This window comes from Rhinolophus hipposideros (assembly GCF_964194185.1).
Source record: "Rhinolophus hipposideros genome assembly, chromosome: 5".
Classification (NCBI taxonomy): domain Eukaryota; kingdom Metazoa; phylum Chordata; class Mammalia; order Chiroptera; family Rhinolophidae; genus Rhinolophus; species Rhinolophus hipposideros.
The window spans coordinates 73,180,810-73,197,010 of record NC_138051.1 but is presented as its reverse complement, the minus strand read 5'-3'; the positions used below and the strand labels follow the sequence as shown (position 1 = coordinate 73,197,010).

The following is a 16,201-nucleotide window of genomic DNA, read 5'->3' as shown; positions in this document are numbered from 1 at the left end:
CAAGCGCCAACAGGATAGAGGCCCTCTTCGTCACTGACCATAGAGTCCGGGTCCTCCGGGAACAAGGAAGAAGGAAGATCCCAGGAGAACCTGGAAAGTACGGTTTTTCGCTCTCTTCAGTTGTCGGTAAGGAAACCTTCAAGGCGCAGGGAGAAGTAGAACTCTCATTCCTTGTTCCTGAAGAATAAATCCTCTCTCAAAGCTTCTGCCAACCATGAGGTGGCGCTGTCACCAACAATGACAAGCGCAGGAAGAGAAAGAGTACACTCTTCTGTCTCGTTCTCTCGCCCCGCGCTCGCAGAGCCTCGCGCAGTCGCCGGGGAGCTGGAGCGGGAGGGGCTAGGAAGCTGACCGGAATTGAGGTGCCGTGGGGGGTGCGCGCGCCTGCACATCCGGGCATCGCCGGCTGTAGGCCCTTTTCCCTCCTCCCACGCCCACCCCCAACCTTACGTACCAACAGGAAGCGGAAGTGGCGGATGCTTAGCCCAGCTGCCTCTTAGCAACGCGCGGGGTGTCAAGTGACACAGCCAGCTGACTCCGGGAAAGGAAGACGCTGTGGCTGGGTCTGTTGCAACTACGATTGCCCGGCCGGGGACCCGCGCCCCAGAGTCATCGTCAGAATGTCGGGCAAAGATCGAATTGAGATCTTTCCTTCGCGAATGTAAGTAAAAGAACGGGGCGAGCGTCCGTCCTAGGCTCAGGAACGCCGGGTGCGAGCCGCGGTTCCTCCGTACCCTGGACCCGCAGCGAGGTCCCTGGTTTTCTGGGCGGATCCTGAGCTTCCCAGTCTCTTCTGGTGATTCAGGGCGAGGCTGTGTGACGGCCCCCTCACACGTGCCTCCGAGCGAACCAGGCTGCTCACAGCGACCCCAGCCCCGAGGAGCAGGCACCCGGCCTGCTGGCTTGTGTGGAGGTCCGCAGACCTGACTCTAAAACCGGGCCATTCGTGCCACACTCCGTCTTGAACCGGGCACTGGGTGCGTGTAACTGAAGCGTCACCACTGCTGCCCGGACCAGAACTCAGTTTGGCGGAGAGATGGATAAGCCAGCGAGGTTTGCTAAGTGGATTGAGAAGGGAAGTTTTCTGCCGTGGGAAGCGTGTAGAAGAGACTTGCGAGCCGTGTGGGGGGTGGAGCGAAATGCTGTGGCGTAGACGTTAGATGCGGTCGTGGATCCCCGTATTGTCCAAGATCTCATGAAATGTCACCTGCGGTGGGAAGACGCCCCTGAGGTTCTCAGGCACTGCTTTTGCTCTCTCACCGCCGTGCACCTTGTTCAGACCTCCGTGAACGTCACCCACGAGTCACTTTGTAAAAATGAATAGTATTTGTTTACATGCCTTTTCCCCCCGGACGGGGAGGTGTCTGCAGGATCGGGGCGTCTTGATTATGATTCCATGGACGGTCCACAAAGAGATGTTCCCTGAATGAAGCCTTGTCTTGGAATCTGCTCAGATGTGGGCTGGAGTCGTTGGCAGGAGAAACAGCATGTCGCCCTAGGTGTTCGGCCAGTCTCTAAAGAACATTTTGAGGTTTTCTCAGATGTACCCAACGATGTGTGGAAAGAAAAGATTGTCCTTATTTGCCCCCCTCCTCCTTTTTCCTCTTTTTCATTTCCCCCAGCGAAGAGCAGGAAATCAGTTTTGGCCCTGACATTGAGATCTTTTGATTGTGGTCCTATCTCTTTGGGAGTATTGTTGTTTTTATCTTCATGCTGACCTTTTCCCAGAGAATCTGAGGACTTTTAAAATAAAAGAATTACATTCAAAGCCCAAAGCTAAATTTCTGTCTCTGCCTCGGTGGCTACAGCTACTAATTAAATGAAGGGGTTTGGGCTTTTGGTTTATTTTTTAACTTTACCTACTGACTTTCTAATAGCAGTTTGTACCAGGTGGGAATCAAGGCAGTTGTGCAGAAAGGCAGTGCCTGTAAAATAGGTGAGGGTCAGGACTCCCCCGGGGTAGTGAGAACGGCAGAATTCCCAGCCCTTAATGATTGAGTCCTGCCAAACCTCCGCACCAGAGACAGCCAGACTGGCGCGTCGCTTCCAGAAAGCTCAGGACGACCCGGCCTCCATTCACATGTCTGCCTGGGAAAGCTCCGCCGCTGTCAGAAGTGCCAGTGCTAGCCAGCGCCTGAGGATAGGCCCTCACCGCCCTTTCTTAGGGCATTTACTGAAAAGGACTTACAATTACGAATTTTTCGTTTTCCCTTTGAGATGTAGATCCCTCTCCTACAATTTAGAAGTGTCTTTCTCAAGGACCTGAAAACGATTTCTTTGAAATGCAGTCATCAGGAAGGATAGGGCCTTCATCTCCCATTCTCTGTGGGAGGATAGAGTCCTACCCTCCACAATGGCCAGCTAGCGGACACAGCTGGCCTCCTCCCATTTCCACTGACCAACCCTTTGTAATTTTTCAGTTCTGACTCCCCTTGAGTCCCTTCTGGTTCCCCTCCCTCATTCTGCCTTTAACATGCCCAGTCTCCTCTGCACAAATTGGAATGGAGCAGTTCTTTTCCCCCTACTGTCAGTGGTTACTGAATAAAACCTGTTTTCAACGCTTGAACTAATGTTTGGCTGTGTTTGTAGTCAGAACGTTAACAATTTTTTGTTTTCACTTGGAGACTGAGAGGTGAAAATAAACTTATTCGGCCTTAGACAAGAAGAATGATAGGTTTGTGAAGGTGGAAATTGCTATTTGAGTGCACTCAGTTGCTGTTTGAGAGGAAAATCAGGTGCAGGAAGTAACCCACAGAGTTCTCTAAATATTTTCCGGGAGGCTTAGCAGCAGGTACTTTGTCATGCAGTCAGATGTCTTTGATTCAGCTGGAAACTAAAGTTATTATCCTAGCTGAAGGTCAGACACTTTTCAGTAGGGTGCAGCAGTTCTGAAACTTGTGAAAGAACAGATGTTTTAAGAGCTAGGCTAGAAAATACATTAGTGACTTCTGTTTCAGTGCCGGTGTTCTGTGAAATGAGGCTGACACCTCCTTAGGCACCAGAGAGAGCAAAACAAGTTTAGGGGGGAATCAAATAGAGTCAACAGAAGTCAGTCAAATCCAGGTTATACTGGTTATATACTGGTTATATACAGGTTATACTTACAAGGGCTGTAAGTATAGTATGGCAAGTCGTTCTTCTTCAAGTCTCAAGAATGAAAATTGACCTGTTTCACAGAGGTGCCATTACCTAGGAGAAAATTTAAATTAGCATGTTAAATTCCATTTCATCAACCAGTTTGCCTTTTTACTATGAACTTGCTGGAATCTGCAGGACTAGGGTTTGACTTAAATTTGATTCAACTCCTTGAGCCCAAATTCTGGTTAGTGTCAACAATGCGGTGTGTTTAAATGTACACATTGGGGTGGCTGGCTCCTGCCTAGGCTGGAAACTGAACCAGCTTCACTTGGTCTAGTCAGTGCAAAGTCAGTCACTGACAGCTAGAGAGACAGCTGTTCATCTGATGGTATTTATAATCTGTAGGGGAGGCAGTGTGGCATGTTGGGGTACAGTGCACTTAAGTTTGAGCCTTAGTTTGAGCCTTGGGCAATCACTGGAGTCAAAATTCCAGTTCAAGTCCTGCTCTGCCTTTTCTTCACTAAGTAACTGTGGCAAAGTTGTTTCACTTTTCTGAGTCTCATTTTCCTAACTTTCAGGATAATGTCTGAAGTCCTTTCCAGCTATAGAATTATCTCAGTAACCTTTGCCCTGTGGTAAAAGATTTCAATATAATCTAAGAATTTAGCCAAAAGGTCCATTAATATGTACTGTTTTGCAGTTGGTTATAACACTAGTCATATGAAATTAAGTCTCCTTAAACAAATCACGTTAAGTATATATGTTACATGATCTATTGTTGAATCTTATTACCCACTTCCCCCCTCCATTATTAAATTTTATCTGGCATATGGTAGCAAGAAGAGAAATGTCAATTTCTGCTGTTGCTTTCTCGACTTTGGTATTGGGGAGTTCTGATGGGAAAAGACTGAAATAAGGAGGTAAGGAGATACGAGTTTCTTGTCGCTTCTCAGGAGTTTTTACTTATGTATGTCATTGACAAGGTACCTAAGGTCATTTGTTACCTAATTTGTTATACCAAGTCATTTACAAATTAATAAAATGATAGGTAGTAGAGTCTTGACTGATGATATCAAAAATACTATAATGCCCTGCTTTTAAAAATAACATTTACATAATCCATGAAGAGTATTAACAGTTATACATGTTCAGGAATCATAAATAGTTGGACTATACAGAAAATCCCAAAGAACAAGTATAACTATTATTGTGGCTCTCATTTCATTAGCAGACAGGTAAATACACTCAAACAGAACTGATTCTGAGTTCAGCATCTATCCGTAGCTACACAGGCCTTGTCAGTGACTTCGGACAGCTGTCTACCTCCGGTGTCAGTGGTTTCTCGTCCTTGAAGAGTCTGATTTCCGTAGACAGGAGTAAATGTCTCTTCGCAATTAGGTGCCTGATAAGGTCCCTTCCAGTGAGGTTGGAGAGTGTCTTATTAGATGTTCCTTCCAATAAAAAAAAATCTCCAGGTTTTGTTTAATGCCGCACTTTTAGCAGAAAAAGTAGTAACTGGCTGTGGAATAAAATGCAAAAGGTACAAAACAATATAATAAAAAGCAAATCTATTTTTTCTCAGTAGCCCCATTTCCCAAAGGAAACTTAGCAGTTTCTGTGAATCATTTGGAGAACAGGTCTCTGTATCTGTGTAAGCATATTTACCCCTTACTTTGCATAGCTAAGACAATATAATAGAGAGAGCACATGGAGATCTGCCTTCCTCTTTTTATGGCTGCATATCCATTTTATAATGAACCGTGATTTATGGAACATTTAACATGTTTCCACTCTTTAGCTATTACAAGTAAGGCTGGAATACACCTTGTGTTGTTTTTGTACACATTCAGGAGTAAATCTGTAGAGTAAATTCCTCAGAGTGGAATTGTTGGTTCTGAAGGTAAGAACATTTCAAATTTTGATATATATTAGTTGACAGATTTTTTTTTAATCTTTAATACGCCTCTAATGGAAATACAGATATTGTTTTAACTTACACATCTATGAAGTAAACTATGCCGACATCATAAAATAGGGCTCCTGATAGATTTTATTATAATTTAATAAATACTTATTCCATATATTGATTAAAAATTGTTTCTGTTTTAAATAACCTTCTTATTTATGAAACACTGAGAGTGGAATTCCACGGTATTGAGAAATCAGTTAAGCCTGTCAGGTACAAAGGCTATATATATTCTTATTCTCATGACATCAAAGAACAAAGCATAATTTTAACATTGTATTGGGCAGGTATTTTTATTTCTGTTAAACAAGGGGGAGTAAATGCCTTTAACTGTTTACATAGGGCACAGACCATCATGAAGGCTCGATTAAAAGGAGCACAGACAGGTCGAAATCTCCTGAAGAAGAAATCTGATGCCTTAACTCTTCGATTCCGACAGATCCTGAAGAAGATCATAGAGGTAGAATGAACTTTGCTTAGAACAGCATTTATTTTAGAAATATCTCAGGAAAATCCAACATGGCTTGTTGACATTTTAATTTTCCTTTAAGTTATTTTAATGAAAAATTTTTTTCTTTCAAAAGTAAAAATAACCATTATAAAGCACCAAGTTGCACATAGCTTAATAGAATAAAATCCAAACTCCTTCCTCTTAATCTTTTTTTGTTGCCAATTTGGTGGGCTAAAATTGATATCTTAATTTGCACTATTGATTTTTTGTGAGGTTGAGCATCTTGTTGTGCTTACAGGTAATTTGATTTTCTTGGTGAATTTACTTTTTTGTAGAAGTTCTATATATTTCTAGTTAGTATATAAAATGCTAAAAATGTTTTCTCCAAGTCTTTTGCTTGTCTTTTAACTTTAAGAAATGTTATCGTAAATTTTATTTGGTCAAATCTCTTAGTCAGTTATATAGCTTTTGGGTTACATACAATGCTTAGAAAGGCCTAAAAAGATTAGGATCATGTTCTACTATATTTTCTTTTGTTATTTTATAGCTTTAAAAATAATTATCTTTAATACGTTCTGATTTTTTTTTTTTTGGTGTGATGTGAGGGGGTAGGGATTTAACTTTATCATTTTGTAAGTAAATGGCCAGTTAAATGATTTCATTACATTACCAAATTCCCATACAGATCTGGGGCTATTTCTGACCTCTCCATTCCATTTTATTAACTTATCTGACCAGATTTATTTCCTTATTTGTAGCTGTACATTTTTAATACGTGGTAAGATAACTCTCTGCCCAACCTGTCGCAGTGTTTCTTTTCTTTCAAAACATTAATGCATATTCTCACACATTAAATATTCCAGATTTATTTTAGAATCACTATGCTATTAGGATTTTGACTGCATTGCAGTGAGTGAATTAAGGAGATTAATTTGAGCAAATCACCATGGACCCATTCAGGAATAACAGTATCTGCAGTAAAGGTTCAGTTTTCTATTTCTTAGTGCCTTTATTTTGATGTTTTAATTATAAAACTCATGGTTTTGCAACATTGTTAGTAACCATAATCAAACTGTTGAAATTTGGAAATTTTTATTTTATCATTATCACATTGATATGTACATGCACATCTGATATAAAATATTGATGGTTATTAAAAGAATACAATTATGACATGATTTTTTTCTTGTAAAAAACTTAGTTGAATTAGCTGTTGGTTTATGCTTTTCCAGACTAAAATGTTAATGGGTGAAGTGATGAGAGAAGCTGCCTTTTCACTTGCTGAGGCCAAGTTCACAGCGGGGGACTTCAGGTAAGAAGACTAAATGGGATGTTTTAAAAATCAAAGTGCTTTCATGTTCATACTTGCATTTAAAAGCCTTTCTAAATTTAAGCAAGTCACATCTGTGTACTACATGTGTGACTGAAAACTCAAGCAATCCATGTATTTTAAAATCATTCTGTGTTGTTTTCTTATGGCTAATGTTTTCAATATTGTTCATTCTTTGCTCTCTGAGGCCCTCCTCTGGAAGCAGTGATTGTTTTCCTTTTCCGGAAAAAGACAATTATCAAAACATAGTGGGACATCTCACTCTTGTTGAAATTACCCGATGGGTCCGTTTAATTTCCTCACTCTAAAAACAACCTAAATCAAGGCCTTTTTCCCCCCTGCAGCACCACGGTTATCCAAAATGTAAATAGAGCCCAAGTGAAGATTCGAGCGAAGAAAGATAATGTAGCAGGTAACTTTTCTACCCTAAGAAACCATTGTGGGAGAAAAGATGACATTTTAATATTAACCTGTTTTTACAGAAAGATCTTGATATCCTAGTTAATCTTTTCTACTTAGGACAAGTTGATTGGCTTTACACGTTAAACTCATTGTAACTTGTGGTTGCCATGGGATTGAGGTGGGGGAATCAGGGAGTTCAGTGGATATAAAATTAGTTATAGAAGATGAATGCATTGTAGAGATATGCAGTACTGTATAGTGCCAACAGAATATGTGTTGTGCACTTGAAAACTTGTTAAGGGGGTAGATCTCGTGTGAGTGTTCGTAAAACACACACAGACACACACGAAAAGGGACACAAAAAATCTTTTGGAGATGATGGATATGTTTATTACCTTGAATGTGGTGGTGGTGTCATGGGTGTATGCATATGTCCAAAGTCATCAAAATGTGTACATTAAATATGTGCAATTTTTTGTAGATTAAGTATACCTCAAAGCTGAAAGGAAAGAAAAACCGCCGTAACAGCCAGATCCCTCATTACGCGGGATAATTTGATTTTTGAATAGGAGTGAATGAACACTTAAGGCTGGATCCTAAATTCATTCCTTGAAACCAGTTACAAGTCCAGACAATCTCTTGACTTTTTCTGTTGAACAGGTGTTACTTTGCCAGTATTTGAACATTACCATGAAGGAACTGACAGTAAGTGTGAAACTTTTTATTAGTGTGTGTCTCTGGCTTCTCCTGATTCCTCCTCTTTAATTGAACCTTGTTCTGGAAAATGGTGCTAGAGAGTTCCAGCATTAGAGCCTTCTTAATCTGTTCCAGTCAAGACAGTTCACCAGATAATCAAAAAGTGTCATTAAAGTTTGTCATTGTACGTGTCTTAAAAAATATATAAAATATTATATACACATATATATAGTATTTATATATGTTATATATATACGTGCAGTCATTTACCTTTTCAAAAATATAAGGTCATGGCCTTTGAGTATGAATCCACTAAATAGACTTCCATGTTGTCTTCCCGCATAAACCACACCCCTAATGCATTATCATTTCCAATTTGGATTTCTGTAAAGTAGAATAAGATCTTAGATACTGTGATGCAATGAACTGAATCTTCCTAGATTTTTATAGCTTTCAATTTTTTATAATTATCTGATCTTTTCTTAATTTGACAGCATTTTTTTGGGTAGTAGTAACACATCTTTGTTCGGTCTTTCCAAAGTAATCAACTTTTAAAAAAATAGAAACAACAGTATTCTTCCTTAGGCACTCATGTTTCATTGGTTCACGTGAAATACTTAGTACAACTCAAATAAAGAAGTAGAACATTCTAGAGAGTCATCTGTTAACAGAGTGTGTCACTGTCCTGGAGCATCAGACAGTGTGAGCTACAAAGGGAAGGGGTGCTGCATTGATTAAGCCAGCAATCTGGTGAAGTGAAGGTTAGAAATGTCTCCCGTAGTTAGAATAGTATCCTGCTGTGTTTGGGGAGTGACATGGGTACTTCATGTTTAACAGGGGTAGTGAATTTGTTTTCTCATTTTGTTCTGACTTATCTTTTGGGGAATTCTATGGGGAAGATTATTACTCTGTAATTACAAATGTTGTCTGACTGGTTCTTTCAGGTTATGAACTGACCGGTTTAGCCAGAGGTGGGGAACAGTTGGCTAAATTAAAGAGGAATTACGCCAAAGCAGTGGAACTACTGGTGGAACTAGCCTCGCTGCAGGTAAGGGGCAGAATGGCTGGAGAACTGCAGCTTGATTTCTGAGTGCAGGAGACTCAGATCTTGAATGCACGTAGTACTTTAGACTGTTTCCATGACCCCACGTAAAACAAGCCAGTGATGTTCTGATTCCTGAAATGGTAGCTTCTGCACTGTCCTTACTTTTATTCACAAAATGTTTGTGCAATGGTATAGTTTCATTCCGCTAGATGATAACAGCAATAGTCAAGTGTTAGATTTAAATGCAACAGTAACATGATTCACAACATGATTTATAAAAGCCATGTTGTTTCCTTTGTGACCAGTTAATATATACCTAGGTCATTAGTGCATGACTCTTTCCTTTTGCCATTTTATAATTTCAGATGAGTCTGAAATAAATTATAATAGCATGGAGATAGTGTTAGCTCTGTGGAAATATCAAATTTCCTCTTTTTTAACATATTGAAAAGTAGTAGTCTTGGTTTCCAAATGTTCTCTGCAAGTACAGTCTGAGTGGAGCCAAGTGAGCAGGGCCTGATTAGGAAGACTTTGTGCTTACATAAATAATTTGTCCTCTTATTTTAGACTTCCTTTGTTACTTTGGATGAAGCTATTAAGATAACCAACAGGCGTGTAAATGCCATTGAACATGGTGAGTGCAAGCTGCTTGAAACCCTTTGTTCATCCACTTGTCCATCCATCCACGTTTGTTACTCACTTGCTAGGAATCAGGCACTGACCGCCAGGTGGGTGAGCCTGCCCACAGCAGGGAGGGCAGTGAGTCACCCGTGCAGTAAAGTGTTAAGTGCTTTGCTAGGAGAATGTGTATGATGTGGGAGGAGTTACAGAAGAGAAAGGTAAGTTAAAAATTATGGGATATTTTATTCATTTCTGGTTATACATGAATAAAGAGTGGAAATTTATTTCTCAAGAGGTCTAGTGTTTTCTTTAGTTCTAATGATTGAGTGAATGAAACATCTTTTTGAACACATTAAATATATCTTTAAATCCATTCTCCCTTAGTCCTTATATCCTGTTCTTGTGCGGTTGATTTCTAAAAACAGTTTCCCATTTTATAACATTTGTTTCCCATCACATTTCATTATTTTAAAACTATGACTGCTTAGTGTTGATATAATAGTTTTTGCTCAAGAAGCTCAGTTTTCATTAAAGGAACACATTCAATTTTATGGTTAAGAAAGCAAAATCGAATAGCAAGGAAATTATTTTGCTTGGGCTCTATTAGTTTTAAAGAGGAAGTTATGTCATTTTTTAAAAACTTAAAACACATTTCCTAACTGCTTGCTAGTGCCAGGTGTTGTACATGGAATTGCAAGCAAAACAAAATGGATAATAGTTCCAACTCTCAAGGAGCTCACATTGTAGAAACAGAATAGGCGAATTCTATGTAAAGTAGAACCTTATGACTGACACAAAACTTACTGCGTTCTTTCTGCTTCAGTGCTCCTCTACTTTTTAACAGTGGATTGCTATTATATTTAAACTAACATTTGTGGTTCAGTGTTATATATTCATATAAATTCAGTATATTCAGTGTCGTATGTATCGTAGTCCAATGTTATCTGTCCATAGAAAGGACACTAGAAGGGCAAACAAAATATTTACAATCGTTACTTTAGGGTGGTTGGATTATACTTCATTTTTTTCCTGTTTTTGTTTTCTAAGTTTCTTGCATGAAATGTACATTAATTTTACAATTAGAAAAAGTAAGTTTTATACAAATGAGCACTGGCAATTTGAAAAAAGCTTAGACATTTTCAATTGACTGTATTTTTTTAAACCCTAGTCATCATTCCCCGGATTGAACGTACCCTTGCTTATATCATCACAGAGCTGGACGAGAGAGAGCGGGAAGAGTTCTATAGGTTTGTTGGAATTGGCAGTTACTGATCATTTTGTTTTCCATAGTCCAGTCTCAATTTGCTGAGAAACTTGTTGGTTTATGTTCTTTAGAATTAATTAGCACTTGTATTTTATTCTAAGAAATAATATCGCCAAAGGCTGTGAAGACAGATCTTTGCCAAGTTTTGTACATATCTAAAACATGGCAGTTGCAAACCTTTGGCTCTTCACAGAAACTATTAATAGACTTGATTATTCTTTAAAATGAAAGTGATTTAGATTGGGTATCTCCCACATAAAAAGAAACTGGAATTAATCAGTCAGTCCACCAATATGTATGGCATGTTGAATATGTTCCAGGAGAAAGTATAAATTACTTGGGGGCATTATGTAATAGTATAACTCATACCATTAGAGAATTAACACAATATTTGGAGAGAAATGATACATGTATATAATTGGTTATAAACATTTAGAGCTAGTAGGAACAATAAATACTAAATAGATGTGCCAGGTTCAAAGAAGTGGGGGACAGGCAAAGGCAGACGTATTCAGGGAAGACATGGCCGTCTTGGACCTTGAGTGGTGTCAGAATACGATTTATCATCTTAATTATTACAGGTTATTTAGTTTCTGTCCTCAGTGACATTCAGGGTTGTAGTGATCTAAATGAAGTGATACAAAATTTTAATAAATGTCTGAGTGCTCAAAGTCTGTTCCATTATGAGGAAAAGGATTTCAGCATTTATTCACTCTAGGATAGGAGCTTTTGAAACCATTTACTAGCTTAAAATGTGTGTATTCTACCTCAGATCTTTTTTTAAATCGATTATAAATGATTGACATTAACAAATTTTGTTCGTTTTATGTGTTTATTATCCTTGTTAAAAAACTAGAAGCAAATCTACTTAGTATGCAAAACAGCATTCAGAAAATTCCTTTATTTTATAGGTTAAAGAAAATACAGGAGAAGAAAAAGATTCTCAAGGAAAAATCTGAGAAGGAGTTGGAGCAACGGAAGGCAGCTGGTGAGGTGCTGGAGCCTGCGAATCTTCTGGCTGAAGAGAAGGATGAGGACCTTCTGTTTGAATAATCTTTTCCGCTCTGGTTCTTTCCGAGGCCCTGACATGGCACCATTTTAGTTCAGTGTGTAGGTTTGGTATATGCCGCTGTTTGTTTTTTGGCTTAAGAATTTCACTGGTTGTAAAATTTCCCTGGATACCCATTTATGGGATTACCTTTGCAGAATCTTAATTTAGCAACCATTTATCACAGATGAGAGTTAATAGAACCTGCCCAGGAACTTATAGAATTTATTCTGCAGAAGTGTCACCCTATTCCATTTATATCTATGTTACAAGTGATGGGCTTATCGAGCATATTAGGAACCTCCCCTTAGGAAACAGCAGTGATCTCAGGCCTGCTGCTGCTGGCGTCCCCTTTGCTCTTACCCACTCGCACACCTGGGTGCAGCTGCGATGACTCCAGCCGTCCCTGTGTTGTTACTGTGGTACCACTCATCCTTGTTTTGTTACTGTGGTGCTTCTCTCCTCAAGCTCTATGAAAACCTTCACTTTTTCTTTGCATGACAGGTCTCTGTCCTGTCTGTCATGGGAGCAGTTTTGCCAATTTAAATGTGACTATAGTATAAACAGTAAAATGATTAAAAAAATAAGTTGTTCTTTTTTAAAAAAACAATTAAGGAACCAGAATCTGTATCAGTACCAATGGGGGGGCTTTCCCCCATGGTGAAGAATAAATTAAAAGGTATTTTGTGTTTCACCCAGAGGTTCCAATGGACTTACTTCTGACAGAAATTTGAAGACAGGGTGGTTGGTAGATGTGTTGAAACCTTGAATGGCAGAGGATATAAACACAGCAAAAGAAAGTACTCAGTGGCTTTTTTATTTGAAATATATTTTACTTTTCATTTTTACAATACAGTGTGCAGTATGACATCTCAAAATAACAGAGTGCAGATATAGGATAAGAGAGTACAAAAGATTAACAACAGATGTCAGAAAGGTTACCTTTATTAAGGCTAAATCCCTGGTTCGTATTTTCCACACACATTCACAGAATTACATTCAAATTATTCCTTATCAATACTTATTCCTTAGGCCACGAGAAAAGGAAAAACAAGAAAATCCAGACATTAGATTTTCATAGAAAGCAAATCTGGATTTGTCTACTGTTCTCCTTTCCGTTTGTTCCAACTTAAGAAAATTTAGTAAAGGAAGATATTTCCTTATTTGAACGAGCACGTGCATTTCATTAGCTATTGACTGGTATCATTCCTATAAGTGGTTAAGACCTCCCCCACACTGGGGTCTCCAATCAGAACCACAGAGGGACAGGAAATGGAACTGGCCAGAGTGGCTTGACAAATAGGTGTATAGCAAGGCTTTTCTCCTGTTTTCTTTCAAGGAAGTCAGCAGCAACTCAGTTTTCACTTTGTTTAGGGATTGTGTTGAATATCACTAGGATTGAGAAAAGTTTGGGACATAGACATTTCTACCTACCAATGCTGATGAAAGGACTGTAAGACTTGACTGACCCCCAAAACACCTTGTGTCACCTTAGACTTCCTAAAGTATACTATGGCAGGGCATGTGCCTCTCGATAGCACATGGCCCCAGCCCAGCAGTCTGCAGGCTAACTCAGGGACTGGCACAATAGCCACTTACTGGCGCTACCTGAAATCTCAGTCTAACTAACTTCAAACTGCCAGCATTTTAAAACTTAGGGTTGAAAATAGTTGTCAGTTATGATAAGCAGCTCACAAAACTCCATTGTCTACCATAGACTACCTTTCATTCCTGAGGAGAAAGTAAATGGAAAACTGAAAAGATTAAGTGCTTATATTCCTTGGTTTTCAATGCTGAAAAATCAGTGTTAGCTTTGCATTTCCTGCCATAAGCTAGGAGTGTTTCAGACCTGAAGAGACAGTATGTGTGACATTCCTTCCCTTAACCCAGGAATGTTTCCTCCTAAGGAATATTATCTTGAAAATATTTCCACATAAGACATAATCCACAGCCAACCTCGAGGCCACACAAATTTGAACAGAAAAGGCAACTTATAAACAGTCTACATGTCTTCAAATAAAATTATGTGGAAGAGAAATCAATTACATACATGACACCAAGACAAACTACTCATTAAAAACAACTGCTTATATTAAATTAAGTGACAATATTATTCCAGTGTTTAGCTTTGAGAACAGGAAATACTGTAGCTAAAGTCATAAAAATAAAACCAAGACATTCACATTTGAGGTTCTTTGTCACACATCACACCATCCCTAAAGCCTTGAAAAGACTACAAATAAACTTTCCATGCCAGTACGAAAATCCCATTAGCTTACACATGATTAGCAAGCTATTGCATTCTGGTCATAAGAGGCAGACTTTGTTAGGATAAAAACCTCTTTATACCGTGTTTCCCCGAAAATAAGACTTAGCCAGACCATCAGCTCTAATGCGTCTTTTGCAGCAAAAATTAATTATGAGACCTGGTGTTATATTAATTTTTGCTCCCAAAGACGCATTAGAGCTGATGGTCTGGCGAGGTCTTATTTTCGGGGAAACACAGTATGTGCTTAACCCTCCCCCTCCCATTTTCTTTTTCTAAAATGTTCAAATGACTTTCAGGTCATCCTTTTTGACCTCAAAAGTCAATTATCATAGTATTTCCCTCGGATATATATATAATTTTATTCCAATGCTGAAGAAGTTACCAATGATCATTTGTCAATCTATTAAATATTAGTATATAGTACAGCAGCTATATTCATTACGGAATTCCAGTTTATTACCTATATATAGCACAGTCATCAAATTCTGCGCTCCTATATAAAAATGCAAAAACTGTCAAATGTGCTATGTCCTCTCATGTATATAAAAAACTATCTGCATCATGAGAAACTTTAACAATCAACAGTTTATATGAACATCTTCCATTCATAAAAATGTAACTTACATAGTCTATTGTACTATGCAGCTCAGAGAAAGGAAGCAATGTTATCAAATCAGGTGAGACAATTTAAGAAAAAAATTAAGAAAATCTTACCTTTTAAAAGATCAGCATATGTTGTATGCAAGTTTAACTAGATCAGAGTCTGCTCAGTGTGCAGTAAAGTCTCATCCACAAAGTTTGAGCTAGAAAATGGGTGCTTCTAATGGAATGTTTTTCAAGAATTAAAAGACATACACATGAATTCAAGGCTAACAGTAGCTCCAGACCCAAGTGGCACCTTCAAAAAAAATTTTTTTTAGGAAAGTATTTCTGAGGACTAAAGTTGTTTTCTAACCAAATACTATTTTGCCCAGTGCACAGAAGTACAGTGCCTCCCCCCCACAAATTCCCATGAAGTTATTTAAGTTAACTGTTAAATAACTTCAATTTTATAACTACGTGAGACATGGACTGCTGTGTATATATATACACACATTTTTGTCATGGAAATATGACTAGGAAGAAAGGATAGGTGAAAACAAAAGGTCTTTACATAGATTAAATAGAACTGTTCTGTTGAAAGCTTCCATTTAGAATCCCCCAATGAGGCAAGACCATCCAAAGCCATTCTGAACAAAGACTGCTGTGCACAATTGCCTAAGGGGATTTTCTTCTCACTAGTTGGAGATCTAAGAACGTTTATGTTGCCTGCCACCTTTTCCTCAGTCTTGCTGAAGTATCAGGGCTACCTTCATACTGGCCGTTTGCCAGATCAAGTCCAATCAGGCCACAGGGTGGATATTTCCTTCACCTCAGCCAAGTGGACGGCACCCACTGAGGTTCAGTGTCAAGTTTGTTAATTAACCTAAGCAGTTCCTGATAGGCTTTATCAAGATCTGAATTCACAATTGCTGTGTCAAAGTAGTGGCCGTTGTTCTGCTCCATCTCTCTTGTCTTCTCAATGATTTCCCTCAGCTCTTCAGGCTGCAAAGAATAGATGAAAACTGAGAGGTTAACTCCATTCCTTACCAAAACACGTGAGTCCAAGATGGCCAAAGAAGAAGAAATAACCTTACATATTTCCTTCTGTCCCTCAAAACACTCAGCCTCCGGAGCTCCGCCCCACCGTTACGTCCAAGGATTTCCTTTGCTCTGGCATCTGCAGGACTCACGGTGTGAATCACTGGGGACTCAATATAACCTGTTTATACTGCTATTTAGGTTTTCATATCTTTGTCTTATCTCACCCACAAAACTAAAGGCTTTAGGTCACAGACTATTACTTTGAATTCTCTACATTCATTTTTAAACATTTTAAGACAACATAACCTTTTCCTAAAAATACCATTCTGTAACACAGTGAACCTTTCTGGTTGGAGGAAGGGTGGCAGGACCCAAAGTGCTATCTACTCTTGGCTTTTAGGAAGAGCC

At 39.0% G+C, this 16,201-nt stretch overlaps 2 protein-coding genes across 8 annotated transcripts in view; one reads left to right on the top strand and one right to left on the bottom strand.

The window, feature by feature from the left end:
* Window positions 1–12: 12 nt before the first annotated feature.
* On the top strand, window positions 13–12,595 carry ATP6V1D (ATPase H+ transporting V1 subunit D). 2 transcript variants are annotated; one of them, XM_081049742.1, is made up of 10 exons: window positions 13–126; window positions 461–661; window positions 5,387–5,504; window positions 6,728–6,807; window positions 7,170–7,237; window positions 7,888–7,932; window positions 8,868–8,971; window positions 9,536–9,602; window positions 10,758–10,836; window positions 11,765–12,595. In XM_081049742.1, the coding sequence occupies exons 2-10, from the start codon at window positions 621–623 to the stop codon at window positions 11,904–11,906; spliced, it is 744 nt and encodes a 247-aa protein (XP_080905868.1). In that variant the 5' UTR covers window positions 13–126; window positions 461–620; the 3' UTR covers window positions 11,907–12,595. The 2 variants fall into 2 exon arrangements, with proteins under 2 accessions (XP_080905868.1, XP_080905867.1); XM_081049741.1 differs by lacking the exon at window positions 13–126 and having other exon boundaries at window positions 270–661.
* A 102-nt stretch (window positions 12,596–12,697) lies between these two features.
* The window catches only part of PALS1 (protein associated with LIN7 1, MAGUK p55 family member), a 79,586-nt gene continuing 76,082 nt past the window's right edge, over window positions 12,698–16,201 (bottom strand). For all 6 annotated transcript variants that reach the window (XM_081049736.1, XM_081049731.1, XM_081049735.1 and 3 more), the window contains one exon: window positions 12,698–15,754. In XM_081049736.1, coding sequence (XP_080905862.1) covers window positions 15,578–15,754 — 177 coding nt within the window. In that variant the 3' untranslated portion in view covers window positions 12,698–15,577. The remainder of the gene's footprint in view (window positions 15,755–16,201) is intronic.

Excerpts from the sequence above, each read along its gene's own strand:
- ATP6V1D (XM_081049742.1), top strand. The coding sequence starts at position 621 with ATGTCGGGCAAAGATCGAATTGAGATCTTTCCTTCGCGAAT. Across the intron at positions 662-5,386 it reads GAGATCTTTCCTTCGCGAAT|GGCACAGACCATCATGAAGG; the intron begins GTAAGTAAAAGA and ends CTGTTTACATAG. Across the intron at positions 9,603-10,757 it reads TGTAAATGCCATTGAACATG|TCATCATTCCCCGGATTGAA; the intron begins GTGAGTGCAAGC and ends TTTAAACCCTAG.